Below are 16,069 nucleotides of genomic sequence, written 5' to 3'. Positions count from 1 at the left end.
TCTCCTAGATCTCAGGAGATGTTCCTGCCCTTCAAAGACATTTGGTTCCATGAGCTGCCTCCACAGATTTCGGTAATTGAGCCAGAGTTTCAGTCTGCCAGTTTTCCTCTTGTGCTTTTACTGTGATCAACACTTAGTACTTAGTTTTTCCTATTCTGCTAAATCATGGAAGGAATTTTCTCTTTTGCTTTCATGATAAGCCCACAAGTGTTTGAGTTTCTAATACAGTGGTTCTCAAGATGCAAATTCTTGAGCCTCATTGCAGGTCTAAGGAATTAGAAACTGGGTGTAAAGCTATCAGGTGATTCTGATGCATGCCTAAGTTTGAGAATGCCTTTTCTTATGTTTACAAGCGTCCTGCCTGTATAAAGTCAAGGGTCCTTTGGTGTTATGCTGGATAAATATTCTTAACTCTTTAGCTGCATGATGATCATATTTGTATGCTAATATAAGTTTTATTTAAGGCTATTTTTCTCTATTAAAATCTTTGAGATAACTGAACAGTACCCTCTGGCAGGCTTCTCCAAAACTGTTTCTCTAATGGTCACTGTGGTTGGACACCTCTAACACAGCCCCCAGTGACCCTAGCCTCCTGGTATACATGCCCTTGTGAAATCCTCTCCCCTTGATGTGGCTGGACTTACTGACCTGCTTCTGATGACTAAAACATGGCACAGGTTAAGGGAATGCACTTCCAGTATCAGGTAATAAAAAGTTATTTTAAAAAACTTTCACTTGCTTGTTTTCTCAGGGATGCCAGCTCCATGTTGTGAGCTGCCGTATAAAGAGACCCACAGGACTGACCCATAGTCAGAGAGGAACGGGAGCTCTCAGCCCAACAGCCTGTAAGAAATTGAGTCATGAGAACAACCACATGAATAAACTTGGAAGTGGACCCTACCCTTATTGAGCTTTCAGATGAGACATCAGCCCTGGGAAGCATTTTGACCACAGGCCCACAAGAGGCCTTGACTCTGCTAAGCTGCACCTGGATTCCTGACCCACAGACACTATGAGATAATAAATGCTTGCTGACTTAAGCCACCAAGTTTGAGGGTACTTCACAGCTAGTATAGCCATCAATGCAGAGAAACTATGGCTTGAGTCTTAAAATCATTTGGACAGTACTGGGAATCCTTTGTGACCATGAGCCTTCACTATGTGACACATAATGGCAAAGGGCAAACGTCCAAAAGCAGCTAGAAACATCAGGACATTACAGAGGAGGAGCTATAAATAGCTTCTCACCAATTCAAGAAGTTCCTCGTTACAGGTTGAATATAATGACCAGTAACAATACTGCTTTCAAATCAGCCTTAGACAACATTATTCTGAAAGGCTTGGTGATAAAGGATGAGTCTTCTGATATCAAGGTAGTCTAAAAGATACATATAGGGAAAAAAGATTTAGACTTTAAGGTCACAGCTGCCAAAGATAAGCTGTAAATGGAGATATGATTTATTATACCTTATTTTCTTATTCCTTTTTATCCAGAGGACTTTTGAAAGAATTAAATAAAATAATGAATGCAAACAATATATAGCACAGTCCTTGGCACATGGTAAATGCTCAGTAAATGTTATTATTAATTTGGTTCAAACTTAAGCTGAAATTTACAAAGTATTCTAAGTTGACCAATTGAAAGCGTCAAAGGATATTTATTAAAAAAAAGAAAGAAAGTTAAAATGATGAATCTTATACAGATTTAAAATTAACATGTGTCAAAGATTTTAACAGCTTAGTTAATAAAGGAACTAGTAAGCTGTTAAAATAAGTTTAAAGGAGAATTTAAAGAGCAGACATATATAGGACATGAAATGAATTTACAAATAGATGCAAAACTGGCTTTTTTGGAACAGCTGATCCCCTCAATAATATAATTCACTTTCATGTCTATAGATTTGAATCATTTGCATTGACATAAATTATCTAAAATATATGGAGTTTTAAAATAACTCAAAGTCATCGAAAGTACAAACTCCATAGAATAAGATCTCCTAGAATGGTGTGATCTAGGCATAGTTTTCCACTGAAGACACCTAATAATCTTTTTAATCAGTGAGAAAGGTTTTACAATTTTTCTTGACGTAATGATTTTTTTATAGGCTTTTTTTTTTTTTTTTTTTGGCATGGACAGGTACCAGGAACCGAATGTGATCTTTTTTTAAATATTTTTATTGACAAATCTTCACACACATACAGTTCATAAATGGCATACAATCAATGGCTCACAATATCATCACATAATTATGTATTCGCCACCATGATCATTTTTAGAACATTTGCATCACTCCATAAAAAGAAAAAAGTCACATATCCCATATCCTTTACCCCTCCCTCTCATTGACCACTAATATTTCCATCTACCCAATTTATTTTACCCCTTATCCCCCTAATATTTATTTATTATCCATATTTTTTTACTCATCTATCCATTCCCTGGATAATAGGAGCATCTGAACCAAGGTTTTCACAGTCACACAGTCACACTGTAAAAGCTATATTGTTATACAATCATCTTCAAGAATCAAGGCTACTGGAACACAGCTCAACAGTTTCAGGTACTTCCCTCTAGCCACTCCAGTACACAAAAACTAAAAAGGGATATCTGTATAATGCGTAAGAATAATCTCCAGGATAACCTCTCAACTCTGTTTGAAATCTCTCAGCCACTGAGACTTTATTTTGTCTCATTTTTGTCTTCTGCCTTTTGGTCAAGCAGGCTTTCTCAATTCCATAACCCTAGGCCCAGCTTATCCCAAGAGTTCTGTGCCATGTTGCTAGAGAGATTTACACCCCTGGGAGTCATGTCCCACATAGAGGGGAGTGCATTGAGTTCACCTGCTGAGTGGCTTAGAGAGAAAGAGAGGCCACATCTGAACAACAAAAGAAGTTTTCTGGGAGGAGACTCTTAGGCATAATTATAAGTAGGCTTAGCCTATCCTTTGCAGGAATAAGTTTCATAGAGGCAAACCCCAAGATCGAGAGCTCAGCCTATTGATTTGGTTGTCTCCATTGTTTGCAAGAATATCAAGAATTCTCCAAATGGGAAAGTTGAATATTTCCTCCTTTCTCCCCATTCCCAAGGGGACTTTACAAATACTTCTTTATTCACTGTCCAAATTACTCTGGGATATATCGGGGCATCACACTAACCTGGACAAGCCAACAAAATCTTATCCCTTATTCAAGATTCCATGACATAAGGATCATAAACAGAACAGATTTGCTGAATTAAACCCCTTCTCCTTTATTTTAAATAATCTTTCCCTGATTATTACATAATAAAGATAAGGAAGTCCATAGTGTTAATAAGCGCGTTCTTCTAGTTTTTATGTATTCTTATGTTTGTACATATATCTAGCTATCTAAACTCTTTTCAAATCAGTTTTTTTTTGCAGGTTCTTACACATTTATTATTATGTATATATTATACATTGCTATTTACTTTAGCATACTGTTTACATTAGGGTTTACTCTTATGTGCTTTTTCTTTTTGCATGGTAACATATGAAAACTAAAAGTCCCTTTTTAATCCATTTTGAAATGTACAATTGGACAGCTGAGTACTCAACTACGTTCACAAAGATGTGTCTCTATCACTGTCTTTTGCTGCAAAATCATTTCCATCACTCCAAATAAAGATGCTATAAAGTCAAAAATTAATTTCTCATTCCCCTCTTACACCTGGGCCTTGGTAAACTGCATTCTAGTTTCTGAAATTATGATTTTCATAGTCTGTTTATTTCATATTATTGAGATAACACAATATTTGCAATTTACTCTCTGGCTTATTTCATTCTCTATGTTGTCCTCAAGTTACGTCCATCTGGTAACATGAATCAGAACATTATTCTGTTTGTGGACAAAAAACTACTGCATTATAGGTACATATCATGCTTTGTTGATCCATTCAACTGTTGATGGAGGTATATATTCTGTTTTGTTGATCCATTCAACTCTTTTTTTTTTTACTAATTAAAGAAAAAAAGGAATTAACACAACATTTAGAAATCATTCCATTCTACATATGCAATCAGTAATTCTTGACATCATCACACAGATGCATGATCATCATTTCTTAGTACATTTGCATTGATTTAGGAAAGAACTAGCAAAACAACAGAAAAAGATATAGAATGTTAATATAGAGAAAAAATAAAAATAATAATAATAGTAAAAAAAAGACACAAACAAACAAACAGACAAACAAACAAAAAAACCTATAGCTCAGATGCAGCTTCATTCAGTGTTTTAACATGATTACTTTACAATTAGCTATTATTGTGCTGTTCATTTTTGAGTTTTTGTATCTAGTCCTGTTGCACAGTCTGTATCCCTTCAGCTCCAATTACCCATTATCTTACCCTGTTTCTAACTCCTGCTGGTCTCTGTTACCAATGACATATTCCAAGTTTATTCTCGAATGTCGGTTCACATCAGTGTGACCATACAGTATTTGTCCTTTAGTTTTTGGCTAGACTCACTCAGCATAATGTTCTCTAGGTCCATCCATGTTATTACATGCTTCATAAGTTTATTCTGTCTTAAAGCTGCATAATATTCCATCGTATGTATATACCACAGTTTGTTTAGCCACTCGTCTGTTGATGGACATTTTGGCTGTTTCCATCTCTTTACAATTGTAAATAACGCTGCTATAAACATTGGTGTGCAAATGTCCGTTTGTGTCTTTGCCCTTAAGTCCTTTGAGTAGATACCTAGCAATGGTATTGCTGGGTCATATGGCAATTCTATATTCAGTTTTTTAAGGAACCGCCAAACTGCCTTCCACAGTGGTTGCACCATTTGACATTCCCACCAACAGTGGATAAGTGTGCCTCTTTCTCCGCAACCTCTCCAGCACTTGTCATTTTCTGTTTTGTTGATAATGGCCATTCTGGTGGGTATGAGATGATATCTCATTGTGGTTTTGATTTGCATTTCTCTAATGGCCAGGGACATTGAGCATCTCTTCATGTGCCTTTTGGCCATTTGTATTTCCTCTTCTGAGAGGTGTCTGTTCAAGTCTTTTTCCCATTTTGTAATTGGGTTGGCTGTCTTTTTGTTGTTGAGTTGAACAATCTCTTTATAAATTCTGGATACTAGACCTTTATCTGATATGTCGTTTCCAAATAGTGTCTCCCATTGTGTAGGCTGTCTTTGTACTTTCTTGATGAAGTTCTTTGATGCACAAAAGTGTTTAATTTTGAGGAGTTCCCATTTATTTATTTATTTCTTCAGTGCTCTTGCTTTAGGTTTAAGGTCCATAGAACCGCCTCCAATTGTAAGTTTCATAAGATATCTCCCTACATTTTCCTCTAACTGTTTTATGGTCTCAGACCTAATGTTTAGATCTTTGATCCATTTTGAGTTAACTTTTGTATAGGGTGTGAGATATGGGTCTTCTTTCATTCTTTTGCATATGGATATCCAGTTCTCTAGGCACCATTTATTGAAGAGACTGTTCTGTCCCAGGTGAGTTGGCTTGACTGCCTTATCAAAGATCAAATGTCCATAGATGAGAGGGTCTATACTGAGCACTCTATTCGATTCCATTGGTCGATATATCTATCTTTATGCCAATACCATGCTGTTTTGACCACTGTGGCTTCATAATATGCCTTAAAGTCCGGCAGCGTGAGACCTCCAGCTTCGTTTTTTTTCCTCAAGATACTTTTAGCAATTCGGGGCACCCTGCCCTTCCAGATAAATTTGCTTATTGGTTTTTCTATTTCTGAAAAATAAGTTGTTGGGATTTTGATTGGTATTGCATTGAATCTGTAAATCAATTTAGGTAGAATTGACATCTTAACTATATTTAGTCTTCCAATCCATGAACACGGTATGCCCTTCCATCTATTTAGGTCTTCCATGATTTCTTTTAACAGTTTTTTGTAGTTTTCTTTGTATAGGTTTTTTTGTCTCTTTAGTTAAATTTATTCCTAGGTATTTTATTCTTTTAGTTGCAATTGTAAATGGGATTCGTTTCTTGATTTCCCCCTCAGCTTGTTCATTACTAGTGTATAGAAATGCTACAGATTTTTGAATGTTGATCTTGTAACCTGCTACTTTGCTGTACTCATTTATTAGCTCTAGTAGTTTTGTTGTAGATTTTTCCGGGTTTTCGATGTATAGTATCATATCGTCTGCAAACAGTGATAGTTTTACTTCTTCTTTTCCAATTTTGATGCCTTGTATTTCTTTTTCTTGTCTAATTGCTCTGGCTAGAACCTCCAACACAATGTTGAATAATAGTGGTGATAATGGACATCCTTGTCTTGTTCCTGATCTTAGGGGGAAAGTTTTCAATTTTTCTCCATTGAGGAGAAATATTAGCTGTGGGTTTTTCATATATTCCCTCTATCATTTTAAGGAAGTTCCCTTGTATTCCTATCTTTTGAAGTGTTTTCAACGGGAAAGGATGTTGAATCTTGTCAAATGCCTTCTCTGCATCAATTGAGATGATCATGTGATTTTTCTGCTTTGATATGTTGATATGGTGTATTACGTTAATTGATTTTCTTATGTTGAACCATCCTTGCATACCTGGGATGAATCCTACTTGGTCATGATGTATAACTCTTTTAATGTGTTGTTGGATTCGATTTGCTAGAATTTTGTTGAGGATTTTTGTTCTATATTCATTAGAGAGATTGGTCTGTAGTTTTCTTTTTTTGTAATATCTTTGCCTGGTTTTGGTATGAGGGTGATGTTGGCTTCATAGAATGAATTAGGTAGTTTTCCCTCCACTTTGATTTTTTTGAAGAGTTTGAGGAGAGTTGGTACTAATTCTTTCTGGAATGTTTGATAGAATTCACATGTGAAGCCATCTGGTCCTGGACTTTTCTTTTTAGGAAGCTTTTGAATGACTGATTCAATTTCTTTACTTGTGATTGGTTTGTTGAGGTCATCTATTTCTTCTTGAGTCAAAGTTGGTTGTGCATGTCTTTCCAGGAACCCGTCCATTTCATCTAAATTGTTGTATTTATTAGCATAAAGTTGTTCATAGTATCCTGTTATTACCTCCTTTATTTCTGTGAGGTCAGTAGTTATGTCTCCTCTTCCATTTCTGATCTTATTTATTTGCATCCTCTCTCTTCTTCTTTTTGTCAATCTTGCTAAGGGCCCATCAATCCTGTTGATTTTCTCATAGAACCAACTTCTGGTCTTATTGATTTTCTCTATTGTTTTCATGTTTTCAATTTCATTTATTTCTGCTCTAATCTTTGTTATTTCTTTCCTTTTGCTTGCTTTGGGATTAGTTTGCTGTTCTTTCTCCAGTTCTTCCAAGTGGACAGTTAATTCCTGCATTTTTGCCTTTTCTTCTTTTCTGATATAGGCATTTAGGGCAATAAATTTCCCTCTTAGCACTGCCTTTGCTGCGTCCCATAGGTTTTGATATGTTGTGTTTTCGTTTTCATTCGCCTCGAGGTATTTACTAATTTCTCTTGCAATTTCTTCTTTGACCCACTCGTTGTTTAAGAGTGTGTTGTTGAGCCTCCACGTATTTGTGAATTTTCTGGCACTCCGTCTATTATTGATTTCCAACTTCATTCCTTTATGATCTGAGAAAGTGTTGTGTATGATTTCAATCTTTTTAAATTTGTTAAGACTTGCTTTGTGACCCAGAATATGGTCTATCTTTGAGAATGATCCATGAACACTTGAGAAAAAGGTGTATCCTGCTGTTGTGGGATGTAATGTCCTATAAATGTCTGTTAAGTCTAGCTCATTTATAGTAATATTCAGATTCTCTATTTCTTTATTGATTTTCTGTCTAGATGTTCTGTCCATTGATGAGAGTGGTGAATTGAAGTCTCCAACTATTATGGTATATGAGTCTATTTCCCTTTTCAGTGTTTGCAGTGTATTCCTCACGTATTTTGGGGCATTCTGGTTCGGTGCGTCAATATTTATGATTGTTATGTCTTCTTGTTTAATTGTTCCTTTTATTAGTAGATAGTGTCCTTCTTTGTCTCTTTTAACTGTTTTACATTTGAAGTCTAATTTGTTGGATATTAGTATAGCCACTCCTGCTCTTTTCTGGTTGTTATTTGCATGAAATATCTTTTCCCAACCTTTCACTTTCAACCTATGTTTATCTTTGGGTCTAAGATGTGTTTCCTGTAGACAGCATATAGAAGGATCCTGTTTTTTAATCCATTCTGCCAGTCTATGTCTTTTGATTGGGGAATTCAGTCCATTAACATTTAGTGTTATTACTCTTTGGATAATATTTTCCTCTAACATTTTGCCTTTTGTATTATATATATCATATCTGACTTTCCTTCTTTCTACACTCTTCTCCATACCTCTCTCTTCTGTCTTTTTGTATCTGACTCTAGTGCTCCCTTTAGTATTTCTTGCAGAGCTGGTCTCTTGGTCACAAATTCTCTCAGTGACTTCTTGTCTGAGAATGTTTTAATTTCTCCCTCATTTTTGAAGGACAATTTTGCTGGATATAGGAGTCTTGGTTGGCAGTTTTTCTCTTTTAGTAATTTAAATATATCATCCCACTGTCTTCTAGCTTCCATGGTTTCTGCTGAGAAATCTACACATAGTCTTATTGGGTTTCCCTTGTATGTGATGGATTGTTTTTCTCTTGCTGCTTTCAAGATCCTCTCTTTCTCTTTGACCTCTGACATTCTAACTAGTAAGTGTCTTGGAGAACGCCTATTTGGGTCTATTCTCTTTGGGGTGCGCTGCACTTCTTGGATCTGTAATTTTAGGTCTTTCATAAGAGTTGGGAAATTTTCAGTGATAATTTCTTCCATTAGTTTTTCTCCTCCTTTTCCCTTCTCTTCTCCTTCAGGGACACCCACAACACATATATTTGTGCGCTTCATATTGTCCTTGAGTTCCCTGATACCCTGTTCAAAATTTTCCATTCTTTTCCTGATAGTTTCTGTTTCTTTTTGGAATTCAGATGTTCCATCCTCCAAATCACTAATTCTATCTTCTGTCTCTTTAAATCTATCATTGTATGTATCCATTGTTTTTTCCATCTTTTCTACTTTATCCTTCACTTCCATAAGTTCTGTGATTTGTTTTTTCAGTTTTTCTATTTCTTCTTTTTGTTCAGTCCATGTCTTCTTCATGTCCTCCCTCAATTTATCGATTTCGCTTTTGAAGAAGTTTTCCATTTCTGTTCGTATATTCAGCATTAGTTGTCTCAGCTCCTGTATCTCATTTGAACTATTGGTTTGTTCCTTTGACTGGGCCATATTTTCAATTTTCTGAGCGTGATCCGTTATCTTCTGCTGGCGTCTGGGCATTTAATCAGATTTCCCTGGGTGTAAGACCCTGCAGGTTGAAAGATTTTTCTGTGAAATCTCTGGGTTCTGTTTTTCTTATCCTGCCCAGTAGGTGGCGCTCGTGGTGCTCATCTGTCTGCGTGTCCCACCAGTAAAAGATGCTGTGGCTCCTTTAACTTTGGAAAACTCTCGCTGTAGAGGGGGGTTCACCAGCCGAAGCGGCTTGGGGGAGTGCCAATCCGAATCTCCCAGACGGCCCGGGGATCCGCGTGTGGGGAGGGTCGCCAGCCTCTGCGGCTTGGTGGAGCACCTGTCCAAATTTCCCAGCCGGCCCAGGGCGCCAAGTGTGGCAGGGGGGCACCAGCCGCCGCGGCTTGGGGGAGTGCCTATCCACCATTCCCAGCCGGACCGGGAAGCCACGTGTTTGGAAGGGACCCCGGTCGCCATTCTCCGCGGCTTGGGGATCTCCGATCCAATTCTCCCAGCTGGTCTGGGGGGGCCGCGCGTTGGAGGGGGGCGCCAGTCATCGCGGCTTGAGGGGACCGCCTGTCCAATTCTCCCAGCCGGTCCGGGAAGGAGGGAGGGAGGGACTCTGGCCACCTGTCGCCCCGGCCCGGGGAAGCCCGCGCCCCTTGGCGATCTCACCAGAGCGGGTTCTCCCAGCCAGTCAGCCATTCCAGAATGGGGTACGCTGTCTTCTTGGTCTCTTTCGTGGCTCCGGGATCTGTTCTGTATCGTTTCTACTTCTCTAGTAGCTGTTCTGGAGGAGGAACTAAGACCCGCGCATCTTACTAAGCCGCTATCTTCTCCGGAAATCCTCAAATCAGTTTTAATAAACTTTTTTCTAGAAACCTATATACACCCAATTGTAATTTATATCAATTATTCCCAAGCTTTTTTTAAATAGCTGCCTAGTATTCCATTACATGACTAACCATACTTTATGTAATTCATCCACACAATTAGAAATTAAGGTTGTAACCAATTTCTAGTCATTGTAAATAAAATAATGTATGCATTTCTCATAACCTTGCTCTTGCAGTGGTATCAGTTTTGCTGAAAAAAAAAGTCAACAAACATTTTGCTTTGATGTTTAAGTTTCAAAAGGATGTTGGGGTTCCCAGAGTAACCAATACACCTCTTTTGCTTTAACTAATGATTCTACCTATTGCATCAGTACCAGTAGCAATTAGAAATAGAGTTAGAATTGCCTGGAACCACCCTTTGTTCTTTTCATGCTCTGAAACACACCATAACACTTCAGGCATATCTGAAAGTTTAAAATAAAAACAGCTTTGGCAGTCAAGGCCATTTACTTCAAGATGATCTTGTCAATCCAGGTACTTTTTAATATAAGCATATTTATAGGGAAAATACATTATTTAGGGTTAATTCCTTAGAATGAAGTATCTGAAGAAAAAGAAAAATAACTTTGCTTTTGGTAACAAATTGCTAAGACTTTTCTTGATGCTCACGACCTGATTTTTTTTTATGGTTTCAAGTCTATTTATTTTTATCCAAAATCTGCTTAATTACCCAAACTTTAAAGGACAGAAACATCCCTCTCAGTTTTTGTTATTGTTATACTTTTAGTCTCTTTCCACTTACATCACTTATTTGTCTTGCTGACTTTTTTATTATGCTTGCAATTTAAACAAAGAAACAAATTAGAATGAAAGAAAAAACTTTGAAAGTGCATTCTACTAAATTCTAATTAAAATAATCCAAATTTCCTTTCCTTGGTCTGTAGCCTTATGGCCATTCTCCTTACCTACTTACCCTACAGGATTTCACTGAATTTCACATTGCCAGATTCCCTAAATCAGTTAAGCTTTCCTATTTCTGGATTCCCTATGTATTTGGCTTAAATATATTTCAAGGACTGATTTATTTAATGGTGAGCTGAGCATGAGATTATCTTCTTTCCTAAATTGTTAATTCCAAGATGGCGAGGGGATTTTTATTTACCTTTTTAGTTAACACTAGCCTAAAGTCATCCATCAATCCTGTAAATTATACATAGAACTCCACCATCATTGGAGAATTGTAAATTTACTCTCTCTTCATTCTGGACATCCCACTGTTTCCTACAGAACTCTTGCAAACATTCCCCATGTTTCCTTTATTTGCTCACATACTTAGGTGGTAAGAGCAGTTGAGAATTATTAATGCTTCTCATGTCTTACATACCAGGAGTTTTCTTTGATATTTCTTCTACATGCTTTACCAACCTCTAAAATCCCCTTTACCTCTTGATTTTTTTTATACAAGATTGTATACAATTAGAAACATACCATAACAATAGGTGCATAACATACAATGACCGGCCTTCCTTATTGGAATAACACATCTCATTTTGCTCTCCTCATTCTAAGGAAGATTTGAAAAAGGTGCAGAGGAAAAAAAAATCATTAAAATCAAAGGGAAAAGCCTCAAAGCACTGTAAGATACATTTGAAGTAGGAGGTTTTGGGCTTGGCACAGAGTAGGTGCTCAATGTTTGTTGAATAGAGGAAGTAATAAAACCTGACAACTAGTTGTGTGATTTTGAGGTGGCGCTGGGCAGTGACCACCTTAGCTAATGCCTCTATTTTGTATTTGTAAAGTTTACCAAAGATGATATGATAAAACTCTGTTTGACTCTCTTTCCATAGAGAACTGAGTCTTCCCTCATCAAAAAAAAAAAAAGGTTTCAATGGAGAGAAGAATGTAGGTTAGGATGCTGTTATAATAATAATAAACAGATATTGAAACAAGCTAGAGAGAGGTCTTATGGAAACTATATCCCCAGAGACTGCTGAAAATAGTACAACTAATGACAGTATAGGGGTCCTATAGGCATAATAGTTCTTCTCCAAAAAAGAAAGCAGACAAAATTCACTTTTCAGGTCTTCTCCAGCTCTGGAAGGAAAGGAGGTAGAGTTGTTCCATTTTATAAGATGAATTTAGTGGGTGCAAGGGTAGTTTGGTGGTAGAATTCTTGCCTGCCATGAAGGAGACCCGGGTTCGATTCCTGGCCCATACACTTCCCAAACAAACAAACAAACGAAAACCAAACAAACAAAGCTTCAACAAATGATGCTGCAATAAGGGGATACTCACATGGATAAAGAATGAAATGTGACCCCACCATACAGCATACAAAGAAAAAAAAAATGAATTTATTGTTTCTCTAAAACAAAGCAGGTGCAACTGTAGCTTGGCGCGTACTACTCACTACTAGAATAAGTGTTGCATGTGATGTAAAATGAGGCCATGACCATCAAGCAACACTGGTTTGTCCACCAGATGCCAAAGATGACTCAGGTAAACAACACCAACTTGGACACTGTCAGAGGCAGAACATTCAATGGGCTTGATTGCAGGGTTGAGATAACATAACTATTCTCTTAGCCTTATGTTCCTTCTTGCCACTTCTGGTAAGAACAAAGTCCTGGAAAGTACTGCACTGTTTTGATACCTTCCGATTTAAACCTAAAATCTCACTATTTCTTTGGTATGATTTGTTACTGTTTAGGGTTCGGTACTGCCAATGTTTGGCCAACTCCATTCAACCTTTTAACATCTACTATTTGTCAGGCACTTTATTAAGCACAAGAAATGCCAAAACCAGTGTCTCTTTGTACTTCTGACTACCTTATGGATTCTGAAAATAGAAGGTCTTCCCTCAATTCTTCTCATACTCCCTCCTGGGAAATACCTTAAAACATATAAAATCCATATCCACTTTTCCTTTCACATGGAAGTCTGAGCATGGCTGACTGTAAGAACCTGGAGCCACACAGTCGTGGCATCTCCCAGTGCCCACCTAAAAGGGGCCACAAGAGGGCACATCCTTGCTAACATTTCCAACAGACCCAATTAAATATTGGAAGCAGCACTGCCATTTCAGGGTTTAGAAGAAAGAAAAAACATGTAACTTTGTTCCATAGCATGCCTCTCCTTTAGGGAAAATGATTTTTAACTTAAAAAAAATTATTATCCAGTTACATATTTTCAAAGTGTTGTGCAAAATGAGGATGAAAATGGGGAAAGGGAATTCTGTATTGTTTGGAGCTGTTTTATATTTAAATATACTAAGAGAAAAAGGCTTTAAATAAAATTTGCCTTGTGTTATATTCAATCATTTTAGAGATAAGACGTCAAAATCTGTAAACTGAAAAATAATCAGGGCATAAAGGAATAAAGCCTAGCACAGGACAGAGACAAGTCATGGTAACGTAGATTTGATGACCCCTTGATTCTTTTCACAGTCAATTAGATAGAAATTTCATCTTTTTTAATCACTACCTATGCTTATGATTTTTGCTACTAATGTAGAAAATAAACCTCCACTTCCAATTTCAGTTGAGTTATCTTAGTATGATAGCATTTCTTCCAAAGGGAAATTTAAGCGAATTCTAAAAAAGCAAAATAGTGGTAGGAAGCAGTGCCGTTTCCCAGAAGCAGTAATTTTATGTTGGAAACTGACCTCTTACCTTCAAAGAACTGCTGAAGGGCCTCCTTTTCACCCACCACATCCATGGTGTGGATTCCCTCTTTGACCAGGGGTTATCAGACCTCAGAAAGCAAGTGCTGTCCTCTCGACTTGAAGCCTATGAATGCTCTTGAAAGTACTTCATTTTCTTTTTATCAGAGTGAAGCATATCTCCAGTCTTCCAAATTTGCCCAGAAAGACGGTTAAGTTTTCAAAATGTTACTATAAAACTGAAAGAATATACAATCATTCGGGAAAAAATTCACAAAGGGAGAAGTGGAAGCAAATCCATCTATCTTAATGTAGGGAACTGTTTCCACTCTGCCTCTCGTCTTTGTTCCAAGGACCTTTGTCCTTAGTGACACATATAATTACATAAATGGGCAATAAAACAGTCCTATCTCTTATAGTCCTTTTACACCAATATCTCTGCCTCTATCAGTCAGATCCATTTAGTCATAACCAAGCAAAGATGCAGGTTTTTTAAAACCCTAGAGGAAAGGAGGAAGTCAATATTCACTTTCATGAATGCATAGAATAGCAGATAATTTTTAAAGTCTTGTAATAATGAAAAAGTGAGATTTGTTAAATATAGCCAAATTTACTCAGCAGAAACTTACATTCCTGAATACATATCTAGTTTACTTCCTCCAGAGTTTTTTTTTCCATTAAAAGTTTAAACCATAAAGTATGAGAAATTCTTCTAACAAGCAACATAATTGTATCAACAACTGAGCAATTTTTAACATTGAAGCTTATGGCTCACTACTAACTGGTTTCATTCCTTAATATAAAGCCATGCACAAATAAATTTTGTTTTCACTGCTACCCATTAATTTATTTAGTAATAGCCTAACAGGAATAGAATTAGGAAATTGAACTACTCATTTCAGTCCCTTTTCTCTGTTTCCCAACATTTTATTTTGAAAAAGGTTTTAATCTATAGAAAATTGAAAGAATAGTACCATGAAATCTCTTCACCTAGATTTCCTGATTATTTTGCCACTTTGCCTTTTCTCATTTTATTTATTTATATATGCTTTGTTGACTGAGTAATTTGAAATTAAGTTGCCAAAATCAGCATTTCTCTAAGTAAATCTGTATATGTCTCCTAAGAATAAAGGCATTATCCACATAATCACAGTACCATTATTATATGCAATATATATAACAATATATATAAATTAACTCATATATAATTTCCACCATTGTCCCCAAAATGTATTTCATGACATTTTTCTTCATCAAACTTCCAATATTCATGCATTTCCTTTTGTTATGTCTTTTTAAAATACAGAATGGTTTCTTTGCTATTTTGCTATTTTGGTTTCTTTTTCATGACACTGACATTTTTAAATATTTTAATTTTTCAGGCCCATTGTCTCATAGAATGTCCTACATTCTGAATTCACCTGGTTGTTTCATTATTATTAGAATTAGTTCATAGATGATGTGGTATACATCCAAAAAAATGTTTTAAAATCTCACACAGGAGGCAGGACGCGATGGTGGCATAGTGAGGTGTGAAACGTAATTCATCCCCTAGGGCAGCTAGTAAATAGCCAGGAACTGTCTGGAACATCTGTTAGGGAATATCTATAACCAGACACACATCGCACACCAGTCTGGAATGGGTGAAATGGCTGAAATCACAGCACAGAATTATAAGTCTCCCAAGCCATGGAGGCTGGTGCCCCTCCTCCAGTGGCAAGGCAGGTTGACTAGGTTCTCTCACTGGGGGGAAACAGAATCCCTCTCTACTAGGAGAAAAGAAGGTAGCTCAAGCAAGCCCTAATTGTGAAATTAATTAACAAATTTGGGTTGCTGAAAAAAATACAAGCTCTGAGCACAGATACACCTGGAGCAAGCACAAAAGGAACTGGGAGGTTTCTCCCTGGTAAAGACAAGACAGGCTGAAAAAAAAAAAAAAGAGAGCACTTGGAGTTAGATGAGCTCAGAATACTGGAAAAGAGCTGGGTTGCAGAAAAAGGGTACACAGAGCTGGGTACCAACTCTGGCTCTGGACTGGCAAACTTGCAGGGCTGGAGGCTGGTTCTCAAAAGGATTTTTTTTACTTTTATTTCTCCTTTTTAAACAATCCATTAGATAGAGCATTCCAGCGTTCCCAGGCTTCAGCACTGCCCCAGGCAAGAACAAAATTAAGATATGTTTGAGATACAAAATAGTCAGGTGAATGAGATAATTCCCTAAGGAGCATATCTTTAAGTAGTCTCTACTGGGAGCAAGGGAAGGTAGTTCAGCCAAGCCCCAATTGTGATTTTAATTAACAAATTTGGACTGCCAAATACAAGTTCTGGACACAGACAAACCCAGAG

The 16,069-nt window shown here is 37.0% G+C and overlaps 1 protein-coding gene across 3 annotated transcripts in view; it reads right to left on the bottom strand.

Moving 5' to 3' along the window:
* The window catches only part of MYRFL (myelin regulatory factor like), a 127,785-nt gene extending 112,130 nt beyond the window's left edge, over positions 1-15,655 (bottom strand). Inside the window, exon 1 of one of the 3 annotated variants that reach the window (XM_077111414.1) lies at positions 13,728-15,655. In XM_077111414.1, the coding sequence (XP_076967529.1) occupies positions 13,728-13,776 (49 nt within the window). In that variant the 5' untranslated portion in view covers positions 13,777-15,655. The remainder of the gene's footprint in view (positions 1-13,727) is intronic. The other 2 variants (XM_077111412.1, XM_077111413.1) reach the window with 2 other exon arrangements.
* Between the last annotated feature and the right edge of the window lie 414 nt (positions 15,656-16,069).

This window comes from Tamandua tetradactyla, chromosome 7 (genome assembly GCF_023851605.1).
Source record: "Tamandua tetradactyla isolate mTamTet1 chromosome 7, mTamTet1.pri, whole genome shotgun sequence".
Classification (NCBI taxonomy): domain Eukaryota; kingdom Metazoa; phylum Chordata; class Mammalia; order Pilosa; family Myrmecophagidae; genus Tamandua; species Tamandua tetradactyla.
Note: the sequence above shows the minus strand (reverse complement) of the source record. Positions and strands in the feature narration are given on the sequence as shown.